This window comes from Anguilla rostrata, chromosome 10, assembly GCF_018555375.3.
Source record: "Anguilla rostrata isolate EN2019 chromosome 10, ASM1855537v3, whole genome shotgun sequence".
Lineage (NCBI taxonomy): Eukaryota > Metazoa > Chordata > Actinopteri > Anguilliformes > Anguillidae > Anguilla > Anguilla rostrata.
This window is the reverse complement of record NC_057942.1, coordinates 16,459,689-16,477,968: the sequence shown is the minus strand read 5'-3', so window position 1 is coordinate 16,477,968 and position 18,280 is coordinate 16,459,689. Positions and strand designations below refer to the sequence as shown.

The following is an 18,280-nucleotide window of genomic DNA, read 5'->3' as shown; positions in this document are numbered from 1 at the left end:
AACACCAGATCCATAAATTACATCACTCTACAGATTCCGCATGCTCACACTGAATTAGGAACGGCTGCCTTTAATTTTAACGCACCGCACGCATGGAATGTTTTACAAAAATCTTTTAAATTGGATGTGCTGTTGCCGCTGGAACATTTAAAAAATCTTATTCGTGATTTTATGGTCGATACATGTAGTTGTATTTAAGGGTCTGCTGAACTTAATTTTTTTTTCTGTGTTTTGTACAGTTTCTTCTTCAACTTGTACTATTTCTTCTTGTTATTTTTATTGTTGTAATTTTATTACTGTTTGCACAAATGTGAAAGAGACCTTGGTCTCAAGTGTATCGCTGTATAAATAAAAGAATGACAATGAGTTTGAGCATAAAATTGATTTATAAAGATTTCACACAGATTTTTGATATGATTGCATGTCCCCAATTCTCATAAATTCTGTGGCAGTTGAAGTTGAATTTATTTAATTTTATTTTTTGTTACTTTGGAGATGGGAGAAGCAGTACTATTTATTGTATTACTTTCCATTTTGTAACTCCCGCAGTGATGCATGTCAAATTTATGTGCAGTACATCTATTGGCTACATTTGAATACAGGTTGAATAGTTTATATTTGATATTTAGTTGGTTAGCTTTTCAAGAATTTGAATCAGGCCACGTAGTGAATGCAGAGTACATAAAAACCACCTGACAACAATGTCTAGATATAGCCATACGAGGGCAGCATGGTCCACTTTGCTGAGCTAGCGCCTGAAAACTCGTGTGAAAGGAAAGGGTATAAGCAAACGGAATAGGCTGTTGGAGCATGCACTTATATAGTATGTGTATGCCTATATTATATAGCCAGCGCGGGTTGTGGAAGTAATGTGGAACAAAGCAGAGAAGTAGGCTATGCTGTTAATATGCAAAATATGGTTAACAGTAGTAGCCTATAACTACGCAATGTAGTATAGGGCACTGGTGCGCATGTTGTGAATTAGGCATGTATACACTGAGTAGGCTAATGGTTGTGTTTCGAAATGTTCTGTGGAATGCGATCTGACTTCTCACATTAGTCTATAGGGCATGCAATCAAATATTTGAACAGCAGCATACCTACACAGTGAATGTGGGAATACAAGTATCTGTAATGTATCTGGTGGATTTGTTTAATTTTGAAAGAGTGGTGAAAAACTTAACTTTAGCTACAGATCGCGTGTTTTTGGATAGGGCTATGGTGTAGGCTATTTTATATTTCTGTCGTGCTGTAGCTAAGTCACTTGAAATCTAGCCTATATGTTTTCTACATGTGGCATTCCAGATTATTCGACTCCACCGTGGTAATGAACAACTGGTTTTCTGTATTTTATTTTAAATGCGTCTGATTTTTATAAATTGTCACTCATCAGGCGAACTGATCCATTAAGCTCGTGTCCCACCGTGTATTGCGAATAATTCATTAATGGCTTCAATATGGGCTTAATGCTATAGACATTTCGCTGCTGAAATGAATTGCGCTTTATGTTGATTTTAAAACATAGTGCCTTTTTCTCATAAAATACATTAAAACTTTTTTTTTTGCGTTGGACTGACAACACATTTCGTTTTTCTACTTCTGAAAAACTTATGTACACCTCATACAGTAGCCACAGTATAAGAGACGCATTCACTGGCTTGCATGAATCGCTTGTGCAAGAATGGTCATATTTCCGTAATGAGAATTTGAATCGTGTCATTTCCTATTTTCCCCAACCAGAGTAGTAAAGTTTAATGTTATCTGTGCTTTGGGAGCACAAGAATAACGCCATGCATTAAATTTAACCTTTGACACAATTCCCTTGCCCTGCACGTATTTTACAACTGAAACTGTGTGGATGTGTCTTCTATGCTGCCGCAAAAGTGCGAGTTTTGGACCCCCGCCCTCTAGATTTGCGGTGCTTGCACCTCCTGAATCCCTCTTCCTACTCCCAAGACCACACCTTCGTTTCGCTTAAGAAAAAAAATCTGGAGGAGGTCAACACGTTAAACTAGTAATGAGTAAGGGTGTGTCTTGCGCGAGTGAACAGCATTCTACAGTCTCCGCAGCACAGCCCAGCTGGAGTTTCTCACTGATACTGAAGGCTACCGTATTTCTTGGGATTTATGTTGTCGCTCTCAGTTTTCCCTCTCCAAAGTATAAGAATCACACGCTTATTCTGCACACTTTAAGCTGGGACGCTCACAAGAGAACAAGGAGTAACCACCCAAGAACAATTTTATTTATGTTCTGTTTATTTAGTTTTTACTGGACCCCGCATTTGCATTTATTTTATCCACGCGTCAATTGGGAAAAAAGCAAAAGGATTATCGGTTTCGGTGCTGGGTTTTGAAGTTTGTCGTGTCGCCATGGGGGATGTGATTTCGACTCACCTGGATGAAGGCAAGCGGGAGATGATTACAGGTAAGGTCTGGGAAGAATGCATTTACTTTTCTCGTTTCTCTGTTGAAAGCTGATACTTGTAGCCGACTTTGATAATTCACGAGAAGTTAAGCATGACTGTGACTCAGGTAACTGTTTAACCCTTCTCATTGGGAACACAGTGAGGATGAACGTCTCGCTCTGAATAGCCTATGTTGCGCGGACGCATTTCATCAGTTTAGGCAAAACAGCTATGCAAGTGCAGCGTCGCTTCAATCTCGTCAATTTGGTAACATTTTGGCAAACCAGAAAAATTATTGTAGTTTTGTGTGCATCGTACACTTGTTTGATAAATGCTTTGCTTTTCTGAATATATAAAAATACGAATGATCTTGAATTTGTTAGGAGTTCAGAGCCCCTTGTTATTGTGACGCCTTTTCGATACCACGCGTTGATACTCATTTCAGGGTCAGAAAATGAGAAGTGTCTTGCTTCTTAGCCGAAATGGGTGCGGTAGTTTACCTAAAAGCGGGAAATGATCTTTGAACATTTGCCTAATTAACACAAAGCACCACACCCGAAGTTCTTCCAACAGGAACCAGATTAGTTCATTTCATGGCGAAGTTTTACTGTTTGTACACAAACTTGCTTCTAGTTAGATCTAGTTAGAACTTCAAACTGAAATGAAATTAATCGGAGCTGTGTGGCAAAAAATGCCTTTACTCTTGGGCTATTTGGTAGCTTTTATTATTTATCATAGCTGTTTTTGTTTGCTGGACTCAAGGCCCTGCAGACTGGCTTGTATTAGGCCTTGTAAGGAAGATGAATCACACCAGTTCGGGAATGACTCTGTGGAATGGTAGCATGAAAACACCCCTCCTGGTTGCCACAGAATGTACCAACAATCCTCATATCAATTAAAAACACATCAAGTCATAGGTGAGTGTGTTGTAATAGCAAGTTTTTGTTCTTCACTCTTCCACCAGCTTATCTTCCACCACCGAATCTTTGACCAAAGGGAGATCTTGTGGGACTTCTCTGCGCATTTAGATTCATTTTGATGCAGGGATTTTGCTCATTTGCTTGTAGGAGCTTGTGCAGGCAGTTTCCATGGGGACTAGGCACCTTGCAGGTTCTAGAGCTGCTGCAAGGCAGGATGGGGTGTGGACAGTGGGTCACTTGCCAAATAGAGTCGCAGCTGCAGTAGTGAAATGATTCTGCTGTCAGAATCACTGCGCAGGTGGCTAGATGCATTCTACCAGTACAGTCAGGAGAGATGAAACCAGAACTCCCAGTGCAAGTTAGTTTAGCTAGTGATGGGAGTATGAATCCAAAATGAGTGGAGGTATCGTGTGTCACAGTGACTCTTGGATGTTAGCCAGTAACTGGGTTTTTCTGTGGAGAAAAAAAAGAAACATTTGATTGGTGCAACCAAGTTAGTGATAGTAATAGTGTAGTAATGTCACCAACCGGTGTCCTGCTTCTAGTACGACCAGTAGTGTCTCAAACTGCTATGCATTGGGAGTGTTTTTTCTGTACCCTGGTATTGCATGTTAGTTATGAGATGGAAAATTGTGGTTAATTTTGTTTTGTATGAATAGGTGTGTTTGTGAGGGGGTGGGGTGGTTTCTTGATTGGATATATTATTTAGTTTGCTTAGGCTGTGGCTGTGGGAATTAAGAAGCCAAGTCAAACTTTAGGCAAGGACATGAGGTGATGCCTGAAGCACAAGCTGTTGCTATTCATGCAGGAATTTCCCATAGTGCTCTTTGTGTTTTTCGTGTCTGTGGAGTGATAGAGTATTGTGGTAGTTAAAGAACCATTGGACAGAGAGGAACCTTGACTGCAGTCCCCTGTCACCCTGCCCAGGGCATTTATGACCTCACTTCCTCTTTCAGTGGACAATGACTATGTAGCCTACATCAGCACCAAATGTGTCACATTTGTGGGCGATGTCGAACTGTGGTTTCTCAATCCGTTATGAATAGCTGATGTTTTGTTTTTATTATTCTCGCATGGTGCATGGTTACCAAGTTCAGCACTCAGTCCATAAACTGGGTGGCAGTTTGATCTTGTGATGTAAAGGGACTGCATTTTCATCTTTGAGCTTGTAGCTTCACCCGTATATATTCTGTGAATGTACAGTAATAAAAATGCTCAATATGTTAAAATAAATGAAGGTTATGTGAGCCTCATAAATTGAAGTAAATCAAAGCTATTATGTTACTATATGTTCAGTATCATACCCTTGAAGATAACAGTTGCACTGAATATCAGTTTTGGTAGTTAGGGTCTAGTTAGTTTAATTCAGGCCAGCCGTGGTGTCAGAAACTGTAGACGCACTGCAGTTTGAAATGCGTAGACCTTTTCTTGGCTAGTGACGTCCATCACACCTTTGACGCTGTTTGGCCACGCTTGAGAAGTGTGTCATCCTTGGAATTCCAGTAATGCTAAAGGAGAGTGAGTGTGAGCATGTGTTAAAATGTAGGAGTGTGTGCTGGAGCTTTAAGTCAGTGTGTGCGCGCTTCTGCTGTCTGCGGGTGGAAATTCAGGAGCCTCCACGGACAACAACGGTCCACGTGTTCTCAGGAATTCTCGGTTTTTGAGAAAGCTAGCCATTGTTCCTGTCCCTTTTGGGATAAGGCCCCTGCGTTCGTCTCAATTCTCCAGTTTTTCTGAGATGCTGCACTGCTTGCGTCCTCTGCTCTTGGTTGTATTAATGGCTTGCTGCACGCTAGCTACCCAACACATATAGCAGTCAATCCACCATAGAGATATTGTGAATCTGCGACTGTGTTAAATTTGGTCCAGTCTGATGTCCCGCTGCAGGCTGCTTCAGGCATTTCCATTCAGAGTGGGGCTGCCACAGACAGAGGTGGGAAGTCAAGAGGTCAGAAAGTAAAAGTCCTGCTATCTGTTTCATCCACTCATGGACTCAGCCAGCTGACTTCACTGATTAGTTCTCTTGGCTGAACAATTGTGCTAATTAGCAAAGCCAGGTGTTTGGAACAACATACTGAGGAGAACTTTTGTTTTCTAAACCTGGAATTTCCACTTCTGGCCACCAAATTTATTAACTGACCAGATAGTCAGCTCTGGATTCTTAAAAAAGAAAGTGTCGTCTCTGCTGCCATTATAGCGGAAACACTGATGTACTGTGAAAATTCACGAAGGTGTACGATCTGAGCTGAGCTGGTGGTAGTGGTATCTTCTTTGGCACACCTCGTCAGAAATATGAATTTACAGGAAATACAACAAGTATATGTATGACCATAGTAACAGTGGAGCCGACCATCAGATTACTTTAGAGAATCACTGGGATCACTGTAGAAAAGCCGCAGAAACAATACCCATGTTGAGTGAAAGCTACAGGCCTCTCTCACTGCAGGGGATTTCCCAGACGCTCAAGGTCCTGCACTATTATTGTTGATTTAAGCCTTCTTGCCAACTCTAGCAAACTTGGTTAGTCTTGATTTCTTATCAAGAATGTAGCAGACATGTAAGGACTCAACAAACCCCTTCACCCACCCCATCCCCTCCCCAACTCCAACCAGGCCCTCAGGGTGTGGTCATAACATGCATTTCTCAAAGGGAAACACATTTTTGAATTGATGGCTGAGACCATCACAAGGCGGCCCTGGTCATTTAATTGACATCAAATCGATGTATGGAGTGATTGCCATGGTTGCCTAGTTTTCTCAGGAAACCACACACGCACCATTACCACTGGTCTCCAGGCAACCTGAAAATTCTACTCTGGCTAGTTTCACTTCTCTTGTGATAACCGGAGCCCCTGCAACATAAGCAAGAGCAGTGTGGTAATTGCAGTGCGAGTGAAAGGGGAGGGGCTCCACACAGAGCTGCATTCTGCTGCCCCGCCCTGATTCTTCGGGGGAACCCTGCAGCGGTCTCCAGACAGGCCTCCGCCGCTTCGCGTCCCTGCTGCACGGTCAGGCCGCCTCTTTTGTTCTGGTGTCGTAAAAATGGCAGCCACAGACAAGGGCAGGGAGGACAGTCTGGGAATCTGACGGCCTGGCCATGGTCCAGGGCGGACCATCACATACCAGAAGATACAATCTTTATTGAACGCACCCTTCGTACCTCTTCAGGCTGTACTTGCCTCACTTAAATGGTACTTGGAGGCAGGAGTTGGGCTATTACATTTGGTATTTGGTTAATTTGGCACACACTTATGTTAAATAACACTTTAGTAAACTTACCTAAAGTTACATACCTAAGAAGAACATTCAAATAGGTTAATAAGAGTAGCTGTGAGCCTGTGACAACAGAGGCGAATCGCACTTGGAGCACGTAACAGTGTAGCATGAAATGCTGGAACCAGCTGGATTGTTGGTATAGTCAGCACAGCCAATGATCCTGTTTACTGACCTGACAGCATATGTGGTATTAAACAAAAGGGCACACATGCAGTTTTTCACACGCTGTGTCTGCACACACATTTGCCATGTTGTACATGCAGATGAGTGTGTGTGTTGTGAGCGTGTCTCTCTGAATGGGGGGGGGGGGACGCATGTAATCATAGGGTTCAGGACAGGGCTTGCGAAGGGGCGCAGGGTGGTCCTGGGTCAGGGGGGGAATGGGGGGGGGGGGGGACAGGAAATTCCAGTGCAGAATGTTTTGCCCTGTGGCAGAAGGGGAGGCGGGGAGGGGGGGGGCTTGGGGATGGAAAGGGTTGTGGGGTACTGAAGGGTTGGGTTTGTGTGTATCTTTGGGGTGTGTCTCTCACCCAAACAGAGAGGTCCTGTGTGAAAGAACAGGTATCAACACACCCATGGACTAATGAGGTGCACATTTGTCACTGACAAAACACACACTTACACATGCGCACGGACAAACACACACACACACACACGCGCAAGCACATTCGCGCACACACACACACACACACACACACACACGCCCTCCCTCTGTAACTCACTCTCTTTTTATGTCTCGCCGTCTCAAGCAGACCTGGACCGAATCCAGTTCATTTTGTTCGTTTTTTTTTGTTGTTCAATTTTCCAGCTTGGATTTCCTTGTCGACCAGCTTAAAATAACTTTTAAAATAAAAAAAGAAGCCGTCTCCCTCCACAGAGCTGGGAAGAAGTTTCAAAATGAGACAGCTTGACCATTTCACTCCAGCTGACCAGCTCAGTTGGAATGTCTTTATGGAGCGCTCGGAATAACTCGGCTAATGCTGAGAGTGAGTCAGGGAGTGGGGCTATCAGTCACCTCCATCAAATCTGATTCAAGCTGTAAAATATGCATTAAGTGAAGGCCTGGTCCGACCTGTTATAAATGGGTTCACTAGTGTTTGGTTCTTTGGAAAAGAACATCTGATAAACGCTTCATTGTAAATGTATTTAGTCAGGCTTTGTTATTCAACTCATTCCACTGCTCTAGATTGATGTTTCTGAAGACTAACTTACTTTCTTTGAGACATCTGCTCTGTATTTTATATATCATATTTATAACTTTTTGACCCATGGTGGGCTGCCCTCATCTATTAGATGTCATATAACCTCATATTTATAGCTGAAATAATAACTTGCTGGTCATCACCCAGCAGTATTTTTCCTGTGAGTCCCTGCATTTTGTCTCTGAGTGAGGCTGTTTGGTTCCATTAATCCGTGATATCATTCCTGTGTCTGTGAGAGTCCAAGTCTTGAAAGTGAGCTTTTTCTGTGAGAGTCCTGGTCTTGGAAGTGAGCTTTGAAATAATGTCTCAGAGAACAGACCATCTGGCGTCATGTTGTGAAAACACAAACAAAGCAACATTTAAACAAACAGAAAAAGAAAACCCACTCACACCCAATTAAGTTTCTACCCAAGTTTTCCTTGGAGTGTATTTTTTAAAGAAAATAAACCGCTCACTTCTAGTCCACAGTAGAGACATGATGTCTTTAAAAGCATACTGTGCAGGATTTTTGCCTTGAAAATATTATAAAATAACTATGCTAAGGCATGTCTATGATGCACTGGCAATAGCTGTCTTTTTCTCTGTTGAATGTATTCACTTTTACCTGTATTCGTTATACTAAAATATGCTGGGGCGTTTCTGGGCATGTCGTTCTTTTCTGTGTTGGGGAGGGATGGATATGGCTACAGACCCTGTGGTTTGGGATCTTATTTCAGCAGTGCTGCTAGCTAGCTAGCTACTGCAATGGTGGATGTAAAGAAGCGCAAGTACAGCAAAGTGAAATGACAAGCCAGCAGGGCTCATTCAAGGTCAACCTCAGAATTGCTTTTCCTCAATGGGACAGCAGAGTTCTCAAAGCGATGCGGAGTTGGCTTGTTTTCTGTTGGACCTGTAAATTTACCTCTAGCTATCCACCTAGGTACGTTGAGTAGCTAGATGGCTGAAGTCGGGTTCACAGGGTGAGTGGGTGGGGTTGAAGACTGCAGAGGAGACCTCTTTTATTGTAAACACAGGACCACAGCAAGGCTAGAAAATCCTGCATAGTATGCCTTTTAAGGTTTTTTTAAAAAAAAATTTAAATTTAGTTTTAAGTTTAGCAGTGATTTTTTTAATTTGCTAACATGATTTGTGGCCATCATTCTACCTGGTAATTTAATTCTGAAGGTGTGGCTGGTTCTGGCCTAACTCCAAGTTGGAAAGGCTTTCCTAACTTGGGATGACATCATTTCCTGTTGCACTGCACACAATTGGCCCATTGTTCTGAGGCCTTAGACTTATCTTCCAGGTAGCAAGGTGGAATGACTGTCAGTGTTGACAGATACAGTATTTCAAGTTTAGAATTCAGATGTGGTTTCTTAGGTCCTAAGCCTGAGAATCTGTTGTTTTTTTTAGCTACAAAGGATAGGATATTTCTCGTACTGTATATTAACAAGGTGATTCCTATCATAATATGCACCACCGTACTAGTCATAATACACAACATATCATGATAGGATGTGCATCACAATGTACCTAATATTTTTATATTACAAAATTTAAACCTCCTTCAACCAACTTTTTTTAAAATCACAGTTAAATATTGCAATGGAGAGATTAGCTTTGTAATTTGTATTTTTGCCAAAATAAATGCTGCTAAAAGCCATAGAAAGAATGTACTGGCGTGGATTCAGTGATTTCGTAAGGTGAGTGTTCATGTGAACGTTGTACTTCAAAGTGATCACTGCAGCAAGCAATTCAAACAACATTAAATATGGTAAAAAATTTAAGTGGGACTACTGGGCAGCTGTGGAATGTTTGCATATAGGTCTCACAGTTTTGGTTTTGCAGAATAAGGTTTTTATCAGGGCAAGTCATCCTCCTTGAAGGTGTTAGTATAATGTTGTGCACTTCATTGTCATCCTTATTTGCAGAATATACTTTTTTTTTTTATTTCCTTGTCCTGTCGTTAATTCATCGGAATTGTGGATGGAAACATTGCTGCCAAAAAAAAGGGAGGGGGGCGGAGCCCTCTCGTGGCACGGAGGCGGTCCGTGTGATTGGATCATGGGATTGGTCCGCCTGGTGAAACGGTCATTTGTCGCCCCCTCTGTATAAACACGCGTGGGAAGAGGACTGACGGGTCCTAAAACTCCTGTCCCTCCCTCTTTTGTCTCTCGGCCCTTGGCTGAAACCGACGAGGTGGAAGGACCAGCTCAGTTAGTCATTGGTGTTCTCTGTCTTATTGGGAGAAAGCGAGGGAAGTTTCACTAGTTACGCAGGTCGCACGTCCCTGCTCTGACTGACACCCGGAATTTCCTCATCGGGGGATTTGATCCTGGGGGCCGCTGGTGCTGGGCTAGCCTGGCACTCTCATGGCTTGGCCCACAAAGAAGCCTGCAGGGTCGTGGCAAGCTGGATGTGTGTGTCTGTGTCTGTGTGTGTGCCTGTGTCTGTGTTTGTGTACGTTTAGCGTAAGAGAATGGTGATATACTAGTGTGTGCCGTGTTGTGTAGAGTCCCCTTGCTGAAGTCTTTATCTTGTTCTGGCTTATGGGTGTTTTTTTTACTCTCTATTTTCCCACAGTTGGGAACTGTAGTCCTCTTGCTATTGAGCAAGCTTGGAACAGCGCAGGGAAGTTGCCCCCTGGGATATTAAAAAAATAGTTCTGCATTGATGCCTTTCACTGACTTTAGCGGTCTCATGATTATGCTATACATTACTTCTGTTTATTTTAGACTTTTTGAGGGTTTCTGCTGCGAGCACATTCTTTCATGAACAGAATATGCCTTTCCTCCTTAAAGGCATTGTAACATAATGGTTAAGGAACTGGACTTTCAAAACTTTCTGAAATTTCACAAAGGAAATGGTCAAAGCCTCCTCCTCCCATATTGGGTCTTGAGCTCTATAAGTAGGAGAGCCACTCATTCCAGTGACTAAGTCAGCGTGTCAGTCAGTGAGTCAGTTCAGTAAGGACATTACTGTTCTGGGGCTACTTCCTCCAGTCATAGCCAGAAATACAGGGAACGAAAGGGACTCTCAGTGTTCACCGATTAAAGGGTTTAATGCAGCGTGCAATTGACTCTGTGTACTGATAGTGCACTGGTCCGGTGAGCAGAGGGACCTGGGGACCCGACCATCATGCTGACGCTGCCCCTTGTGGGCGGAGCTCACCTGTGAAGCTGGTAGTGACTAAGCACCGCAGCAGACCTGCCAAAATTAGACACGAGTGGCCCTGCATCTTGGCAACACATATTACTCATAAGCGCACACACACATGCATGCACACAGACACACACCCTGCGTACACATTCACACACAATTTCTCCTACACGTGTGCATGCACACACATGCACTACATGGCCAAAAGTATGTGGACACCCAAACATCACTCCCATATGTGCTATTTGAACATCTCATTCCACAATCATGGGCATTAAAATGGAGTTGCCCCACCACCCCCACCAATTGCTGCTGTAACAGCCTCCACTTTTCTGGGAAGGCTTTCCACTTCATTTTGGAACATTATGGCTGTGGGGATTTGCTTCCATTCAGCCTCCAGAGCATTAGTGAGGTCTGGCACAGATATTGGGTGATAAGGCCTGGCTCGTAGTCAGCATTCTAATTCATCCCAAAGGTGGGGTTGAGGTCAGGGCTGTGTGCAGGCCAGTTAAGTTCTTCCACATCAAACTTGGCAAACCATTTCTTTATGGACCTTGCTTTGTGTGCAGGGGAATCGTCATGCTCAAACAGGAAAGGGCCTCCCCCAAACTGTTGCCACATAGTTGGAAGCACACAATTCTCTAGAATGTCACGGTGTGCTGTAGCATTAAGAATTCCCTTCACTGGAACTAAGGGGCCTAGCCCAAACCATTAAAAACAGTCACAGCCCATTATTCTTCCTCCACCAAACTTTGCATTTGGCATTATGTATTTGGGCAGGTAATGTTCTCCTGGCATTCGCCAAACATTGATTTGTCTGTCAGACTGCCAGACTGCCAAAGTGTGATTTATCACTCCAGAGAATGTGTTTCAACTGCTCCAGAGTATAATAGCAGTGTGCATTGCCTTACTCCAGCCGATGCGTGGCATTGTGCATGGTGATCTTAGGCTTGTGTGCAACTGCCTGCCCATGGAAACCCATTTCATGAAGCTCCCAACGAACAGTTCAGCTGCCCGTTCTACTGTCAATGTTTGTCTATGGAGACTGCTTGGCTGTATGCTTGATTTTATGCGCCTGTTAGCAATGGGTGTGGCTGAAGTAGCCAAACCCATTAATTAGATGGGGTGTCCACATACTTTTGGCCATGTAGTGTATGGTCTTAAACACAGCAAAAGCACTGAATCGCCAGCAATAAAAACAAACCAAAGATCGTGAAGTGTGGCCCTTTACCTTTTGAATAAACCTCGACCTCTGGCAGTGAAATGTTGTTGCATTTGACACCTACAGACATAAGTAATCGAATACCACACCCTCGGGGCGAGGCTAAATCTCTTATCCTTGGAAAAAGTGCCTGAGGTGACAGTGAGTATATCCAAAACCCAGGCTCTATTCGCCGTGAGCCTTGAGGCCACCAGTTTGGCCCGCACTTTAAAGTGTTAACGCGTGCGTCCCTGTTGCGCTGGTGGTGTGCTGCGTTGGGTCCCCACATGGTGTCAGACCGTTTGGGGCTCAGGTGTGGTGCCGCACCTGTTGTCGGGAAGGTATTCGGGCGACGGCCAGCGCCTTCCCAGGAGACCCTTTCGTAAAAATTCTTCACGTTATTATTCGTCTGCCGAGCAGATGCCCTCCTCCCTGGAGGCCTGAATAGCTCACATTACAGCTTCTCAACAGCGGGGATATTCACTGAAGATATGAGACGTTACTGCCCGACGGTGTGTGGAGGCACTGTGCCAGAACGCTGTCTCGAGTTTGGCCGAGTGGTTCAGTTCCTGCTCGTCTGGGAGGACTACAATGTACTCCTGCGCTTTTTAAAATTAATTTCTGTCTTTTTATTATTTGGATTTCTTACTAACCTGGAATGTCCGGTCACAAAGACCTGTCTTGTCTCTACGGCATCCACCGTTGTTTTAGGAGCTCCAGCTGGCACAGTGTGTGTCTCTAGTGCCATGTGTGTCTGTCTGTCTGTCTGTCTGTCTGTCTGTTTGTGGTTGTGCTGTAGCTTGGAAAGCGGGAAGATTCTCATTCAGTGTGGCGTCGTCAGTACTGCAGTATATTGCAGTGAGAGAGCTGGAGGTGTTGAGAGGCAACTGGGCAGACAGGGGCACAAGCTCATCATCACAGTCTTCCCATTCCTACCATATGGACCAGAGCACGCCGGCTCCCCCACTCACTCCAGAAAATGAGCTCTGCCTCCCAGCCCCCCCCCCCCCCCTCAAAAGTTTAATCTCCGCAGCCCCCGTCAGCAATTCTGGGAACATTTTCTAAACAATATGCCGGCTGATTTGTTTGGCTGACTGAGTTCTGTGGCATGGCCGTCCCTTAATTTGCCGTGATTGTGTCATCGTCCCAATTCCTTTTGTCCGTCCCCACTCATCTCTCACCGAATTTGGTGGTTTCCCTTCCACCGCCCCCCCTCCTACCCCAACCCCCTCCCCCTGCAGTCTTTGATCTGGCCCTCGCTGCATCAGTGGCGCACTGTTAGTCAGCTGAAGCGTGGTTAACGCATTGTTCACTGCCTCCCCAGCACACTGTGTTCTCTTGAACAAATGTCTAAAGGCTCTCCCTTTTGTCTTATCTGCCGCCAGTGCCAAAATGCGCCTTTCGTGCTGTTAACGGTGACTGAACGCTGCTTACACACTATGTGCTGTCAGTGCCCAAACACTTCACTGTCACTCTATCAAATAAGGAAGTGCCTTCCTTATCTCACTCTTTCTGGTCATTAACTGTCAATCGGTAACCAGACAATTTGTCTTGCTGTGCGGTAGAGCTGCGGTCGATCTCCAGATTAAATTGTGTGCGTAGGTTTGGGTTTAGGTTTTGGTTCTGTTCCGTTCAGCTCTTTCCTCGTCTCTTGTCTGGATGGCCGGGCCTTGCGTTTGACGGATTCCAGCGCTGGCCACTAGCAGGGCTGTGTTTACACTGAGTGCGGCTGTGTTTAGGCCCCAGGAGAGAAGGGATTTCATATCGTCCTCATAGTAAATGACCTCTTCACTACACCGCGCCAGGTTCGGCACATGCGTGTGCTCTTCAGCGCGCTGCAGACTAGCGGTTAGTTTGGTTTGTTTCCTCAGTTATCGGCTGGTTAAGTAGTTTATGTCAGTTAGAAGCACCCTTTTTCTCAGAATATGATGTTAACACCTCCCAGAGACTGCACGCGTCCGCTGATTGACAGATAGATACATGCAAGTGCGCATACAAACGAACGTGCTTGCATATGAACGCACCTACACATAAGAAGGTACGCACTTGCATGCGTACGCACGTGTACAGGCTTAATTCAACAGCCAGGAGCAATGTCTGAACCGTTGACAAAGTAACACAGTTATAAACAGTTATTTGGCAGTCATACATAAATATACTGTTGAGGACACTGACCCATCCATGGGGCGTGCAGCTAACTAATCTAGCCTAAAGTGAGCTCATATATGTTAACCCATGCCCTGGCTTGCACTGTGATATGAAGGTGCAAACTTACTTTTCACGTTTCTCACTATGGGATTGTATGTGTTCCGTACAGTGATTGTGTGTACACATATTTGTGTATATGTTCAAGAAAGAGCAATGTGCCAGAGTTAGATTTACAGTTAGTCTACGTACAGTCCTTAGTGTATGAACGCCCATCTGTTGGCTCACAGGGCGATGTGTCTGCAGTGAGTTTGCTCATATTTAGGTGTGATGCTGTACTCCCCTTTAGATTAGATTTATGGGTGAACTCTACCGTGTACAGGTCAGGGAAGAGCTGAGCTACACTGCTCTTAAATGGCCAAGGATTCTTTCTCTTTGTTGGATGGCTGCAGTCATGCTCAACAAGGAATTCTCACTCTCCACAGATTGATATAACAATACTCTTTGGTATATAAGTACTATTTAACATAAAGGACAGAGCACCACAGAGGGTAGATTGAACCCTCCCCCGACAATTTAAAGTAATGAAGTACAAGAGGGAAGGGAGCTCAAGATCACATGGAGCTCAGTCGGAGTGACTCAGTACCACATGCGTGCGTGCACACACACCTCTCCCCCTCTCTCTCTCTCACACTCACACACACACACACACAGTGTGTGTGTGAGTGAGCTTGCACACAGGCGCGCACACACACACACACACACACACACACACACACCCGATCATGCGCTTCCCCACAGCTCCTAAATTGGCTTCTTCTGTGCCTCTGTTCTCTTCCACTCTCAGTCCTTCATCACCCCTCTCCTTCCAGTACCTGCGTTTCTTCACGAACAGTAAAGCCGTCCGCTGCGTGATTGTAAAGCGAGCCTCGCGTATTGCAATTTCTCCATATTTTCTCCCTCCCTCTCTTTCCCCCTCCCTCCGCTGCTGTCTGGGTGCTTTACCACTGACCACATTTCCAGCTTTTGTTCTGCCTTTGGCGTTAGAGACTTTCGTCCCCCCCCGCCCCCCCACCCCGAGCTCTTGAGAACCGCATTCCGCTGGGGCTTCCTCCCCGTCTCCCCCATTGGCTGAGAGTCCGTGACCGCGCTGTCCGAACTGAAGAACCCCAGCCTTCCGGTGCGCTCGTGTGCACACGTGCGCCCGTTTGCGCTCGCGTGTGAGATACATGGTGTTTGAGAATCTGCCTCAGCAGCCCTGGGGATTGGCTCCTCAGTAGCCACTGGGCAGCAGTGGTGTGATGTCATAGTTTAAATCTGCTGTAGGAAGTTGCTGATGGAAAGTGGAACACGATTGGGAGCCTTCCGCTTTCTCAAAGGGCATATGCCAGCAGGGTATTTTCGGCCCCTATCGGACTTAAATTGGTCCTCAATCACTGAACGCTAAATAGACCCGTTTGTTCAGGATGCAGTCACCCTATCGCGTGACTTGTCAGCGACCTCGTTAAGTTGAAATGCCTGAGTGCTGAGGTGTCACATTAACGGTTCAAGCGCACAAAACTGGACTTGTTTCTCCAAGCCATCTGTACCACTACACTGTTTTATTGCTACTGCAAAAAATAAAGAAAGTAAACAGAGCTTGTGCACAAAATAAATGATACCTCACTTACAAGCTACACGGTGCATACGTACATTCATGTCACGTAGTTTTACAGAGGTTTCTGAAGTTCCTGTGGGTGTATGTGCACATTAAACTGTGGCAGGACGTGGCAGCTGTTATGATTCACTTTGTCTTCATTAGCAAACACATTGACGTTAGCTGGCTTCTTTGGCTAGAAGCCCTAAGTTAACAGTCAAATGTCTTTGGGGCTGTATAGATCTTGGTCATGCTCTTGACCATCCTCAACTATTTTCGAGTATTTGACAGCCACTTGTTCAGACAACAGTAATGGCACCAGCATTTATGAATGCAATTAACCTGTTAAAATAACGGATAGTCATTGGTTGTATAAACACTATCATTGCCGGACAAGTTAATGTGCTTCATGTTCCATGTGTGAAGGTGGCTACAGCGTGTCTTGCTGATTAACCTGAATTGAATTGAATTGAATTAAGAAAGCGGTGGGTGGGATGCATACATGTATTTTCTTTTCTAATGTGAGTGATTGTGAGTGTGGTTTTTAACGTGTGGAAATGAGGTAGTTACCACAGGGCTGCAGGTTCAAATCCAATACCTGCATTTCTTCAGGAGATGTCTGGCTGCGTAAAAGAAAGAGTCATGCAAATTTGTTCTGTTACGCATGCATCTGTCTGATGCTGGTGGTCTTGTGCCAACCATATTGGCCTGTGGAGCTGGCATCCCCACGTTCTCCAGCATTACGGTTACTCTGTTCAGGAAACGGCACAGTTTCTGTCAGCAGGGAGAGATTCAGGGCAGCTCTGACTTCACGATGTGATCCGCAGCGGCTACCGTACAGGCACCAGTGTACACTCCCGTAATTCAAGAATGCATGCACATTCTTCTATTTCTCTTTCATTCTCTTTCTCGCACACATTCACATGCACTCTCACACACTCTCTTTCTCTCTCTCACACACGCGCGCACACACAACACACACACACACACATTCCTATTCCCATTTCCATTTCCAAGGTCCCGGTGGCTTTACCAGCGTGCTTAATTATACACTGTCTGCATGGATCTAATATGATCCATCTTTCATGACTTTTTCCAAAACCACAGCCCAACTCCCAACCCCCACTTCAAAATTCTGCTTTACCTCAATGCTGAACAGATGAGCTCGGAGCAGCAGACCCATTGCCATATTGGAATATTCAGGGAATAGCTGGCACGCACGAGCATAATCTGCAAGCAGCATCATGTTTACTGTGTGTGAGAGCGCTCTGGTAATAGCAGGTTTGTCCTGTGTTTGTGCACCGACTTTTAAATGTGAAATATTTTCGATGGAAGAACAGTAGCCTGTACCGTACAAAAAAAAAACAACCTGCTTTGTAAACAAGCATGCCTTCCCCTGAGGTCTCTGGTGGTTTTGCCTGTTTCTCATGAATGTTATTTGCGGTGCCTTCAAACTCTCCAGCTATTTTATTTCTCAACTTAGCTTTATCTGTTATTAATTTGCAGGGTAAATACATATCAAGGGTGAGTTGCACAGATCATTTTTCAGATATTATCAATTTTGTAGGTGGTTGATTGAAGTGTATTGATTGATGAAGTGTTTATTTTTGAATAGTGCCCTGCCCAGGTTCGGATGCCTGTAGTCTGTTGGATGCAGGCCCAGCTCTCTAACCGCTGCGCCAACCCCCCCCCCCCTTTCCCCAAGCCCTGCCCAGCCCAGCCCAGTCCTGGGTGCTGCTGTTTCCCACAGATCATAGTCCAGACCGAGCCAAGAGCCAGGCGTTGAGTGACTCTGTTAAGCTGTTCTTACTGCAGAGTCTCCGGAGGTTTGGCAGGTGCTTCCTTGGTACAGTTTGTTCTTCGTGTGCCTTTGATTAATGTCAGAGGTGGCAATTTGGCAATTACCAGATACTGTCGGCCAGAAGGAAATTGAATGAGAGGGCTGCTTGGTGGATCGCCCTGCTAAGGGGCCGGTTTTCAGTGCACGGTTCGATACAGCTCTAGCAGGTGTCACAACTGGCGACAAAAGCAGGCTGCAGACACGTCCGATCAGAGTAGCCTAACGAATGCGATGTTCACCCGACCCTGACGTAATCTGCCCACATTTAGCGGGTGGGCGGGGCCAGTTTCAGACTCTGCGGTTGGGTCGCTGTGGCCTGGTGTCGAATCGGCTGTGGCCGATGACCTCACAGGGTGACGTGCAGCGGACCGTAGCGTCGCGCAGGAAGGTTGTTATTGGTCAGCCTGGGTTTTTATTGGTTTCTAACCTCACACCAGCAACCACCGCCGGGGAGGGAGGGGGACGATTTCCTCTATCCTAAGAGGGCCCCATGTCTTCCAGTCACCCTGGCCCCTCCAC

The 18,280-nt window shown here is 45.2% G+C and overlaps 1 protein-coding gene across 2 annotated transcripts in view; it reads left to right on the top strand.

Moving 5' to 3' along the window:
- Positions 1–1,947: 1,947 nt before the first annotated feature.
- niban2b (niban apoptosis regulator 2b) overlaps positions 1,948–18,280 on the top strand; it is a 42,638-nt gene continuing 26,305 nt past the window's right edge. The window contains exon 1 of one of the 2 annotated variants that reach the window (XM_064354456.1): positions 1,948–2,424. In XM_064354456.1, the coding sequence (XP_064210526.1) occupies positions 2,370–2,424 (55 nt within the window). In that variant the 5' untranslated portion in view covers positions 1,948–2,369. Of the gene's footprint in view, positions 2,425–3,003; positions 3,322–18,280 lie in introns of those variants that run through there. The other variant, XM_064354457.1, reaches the window with a different exon arrangement.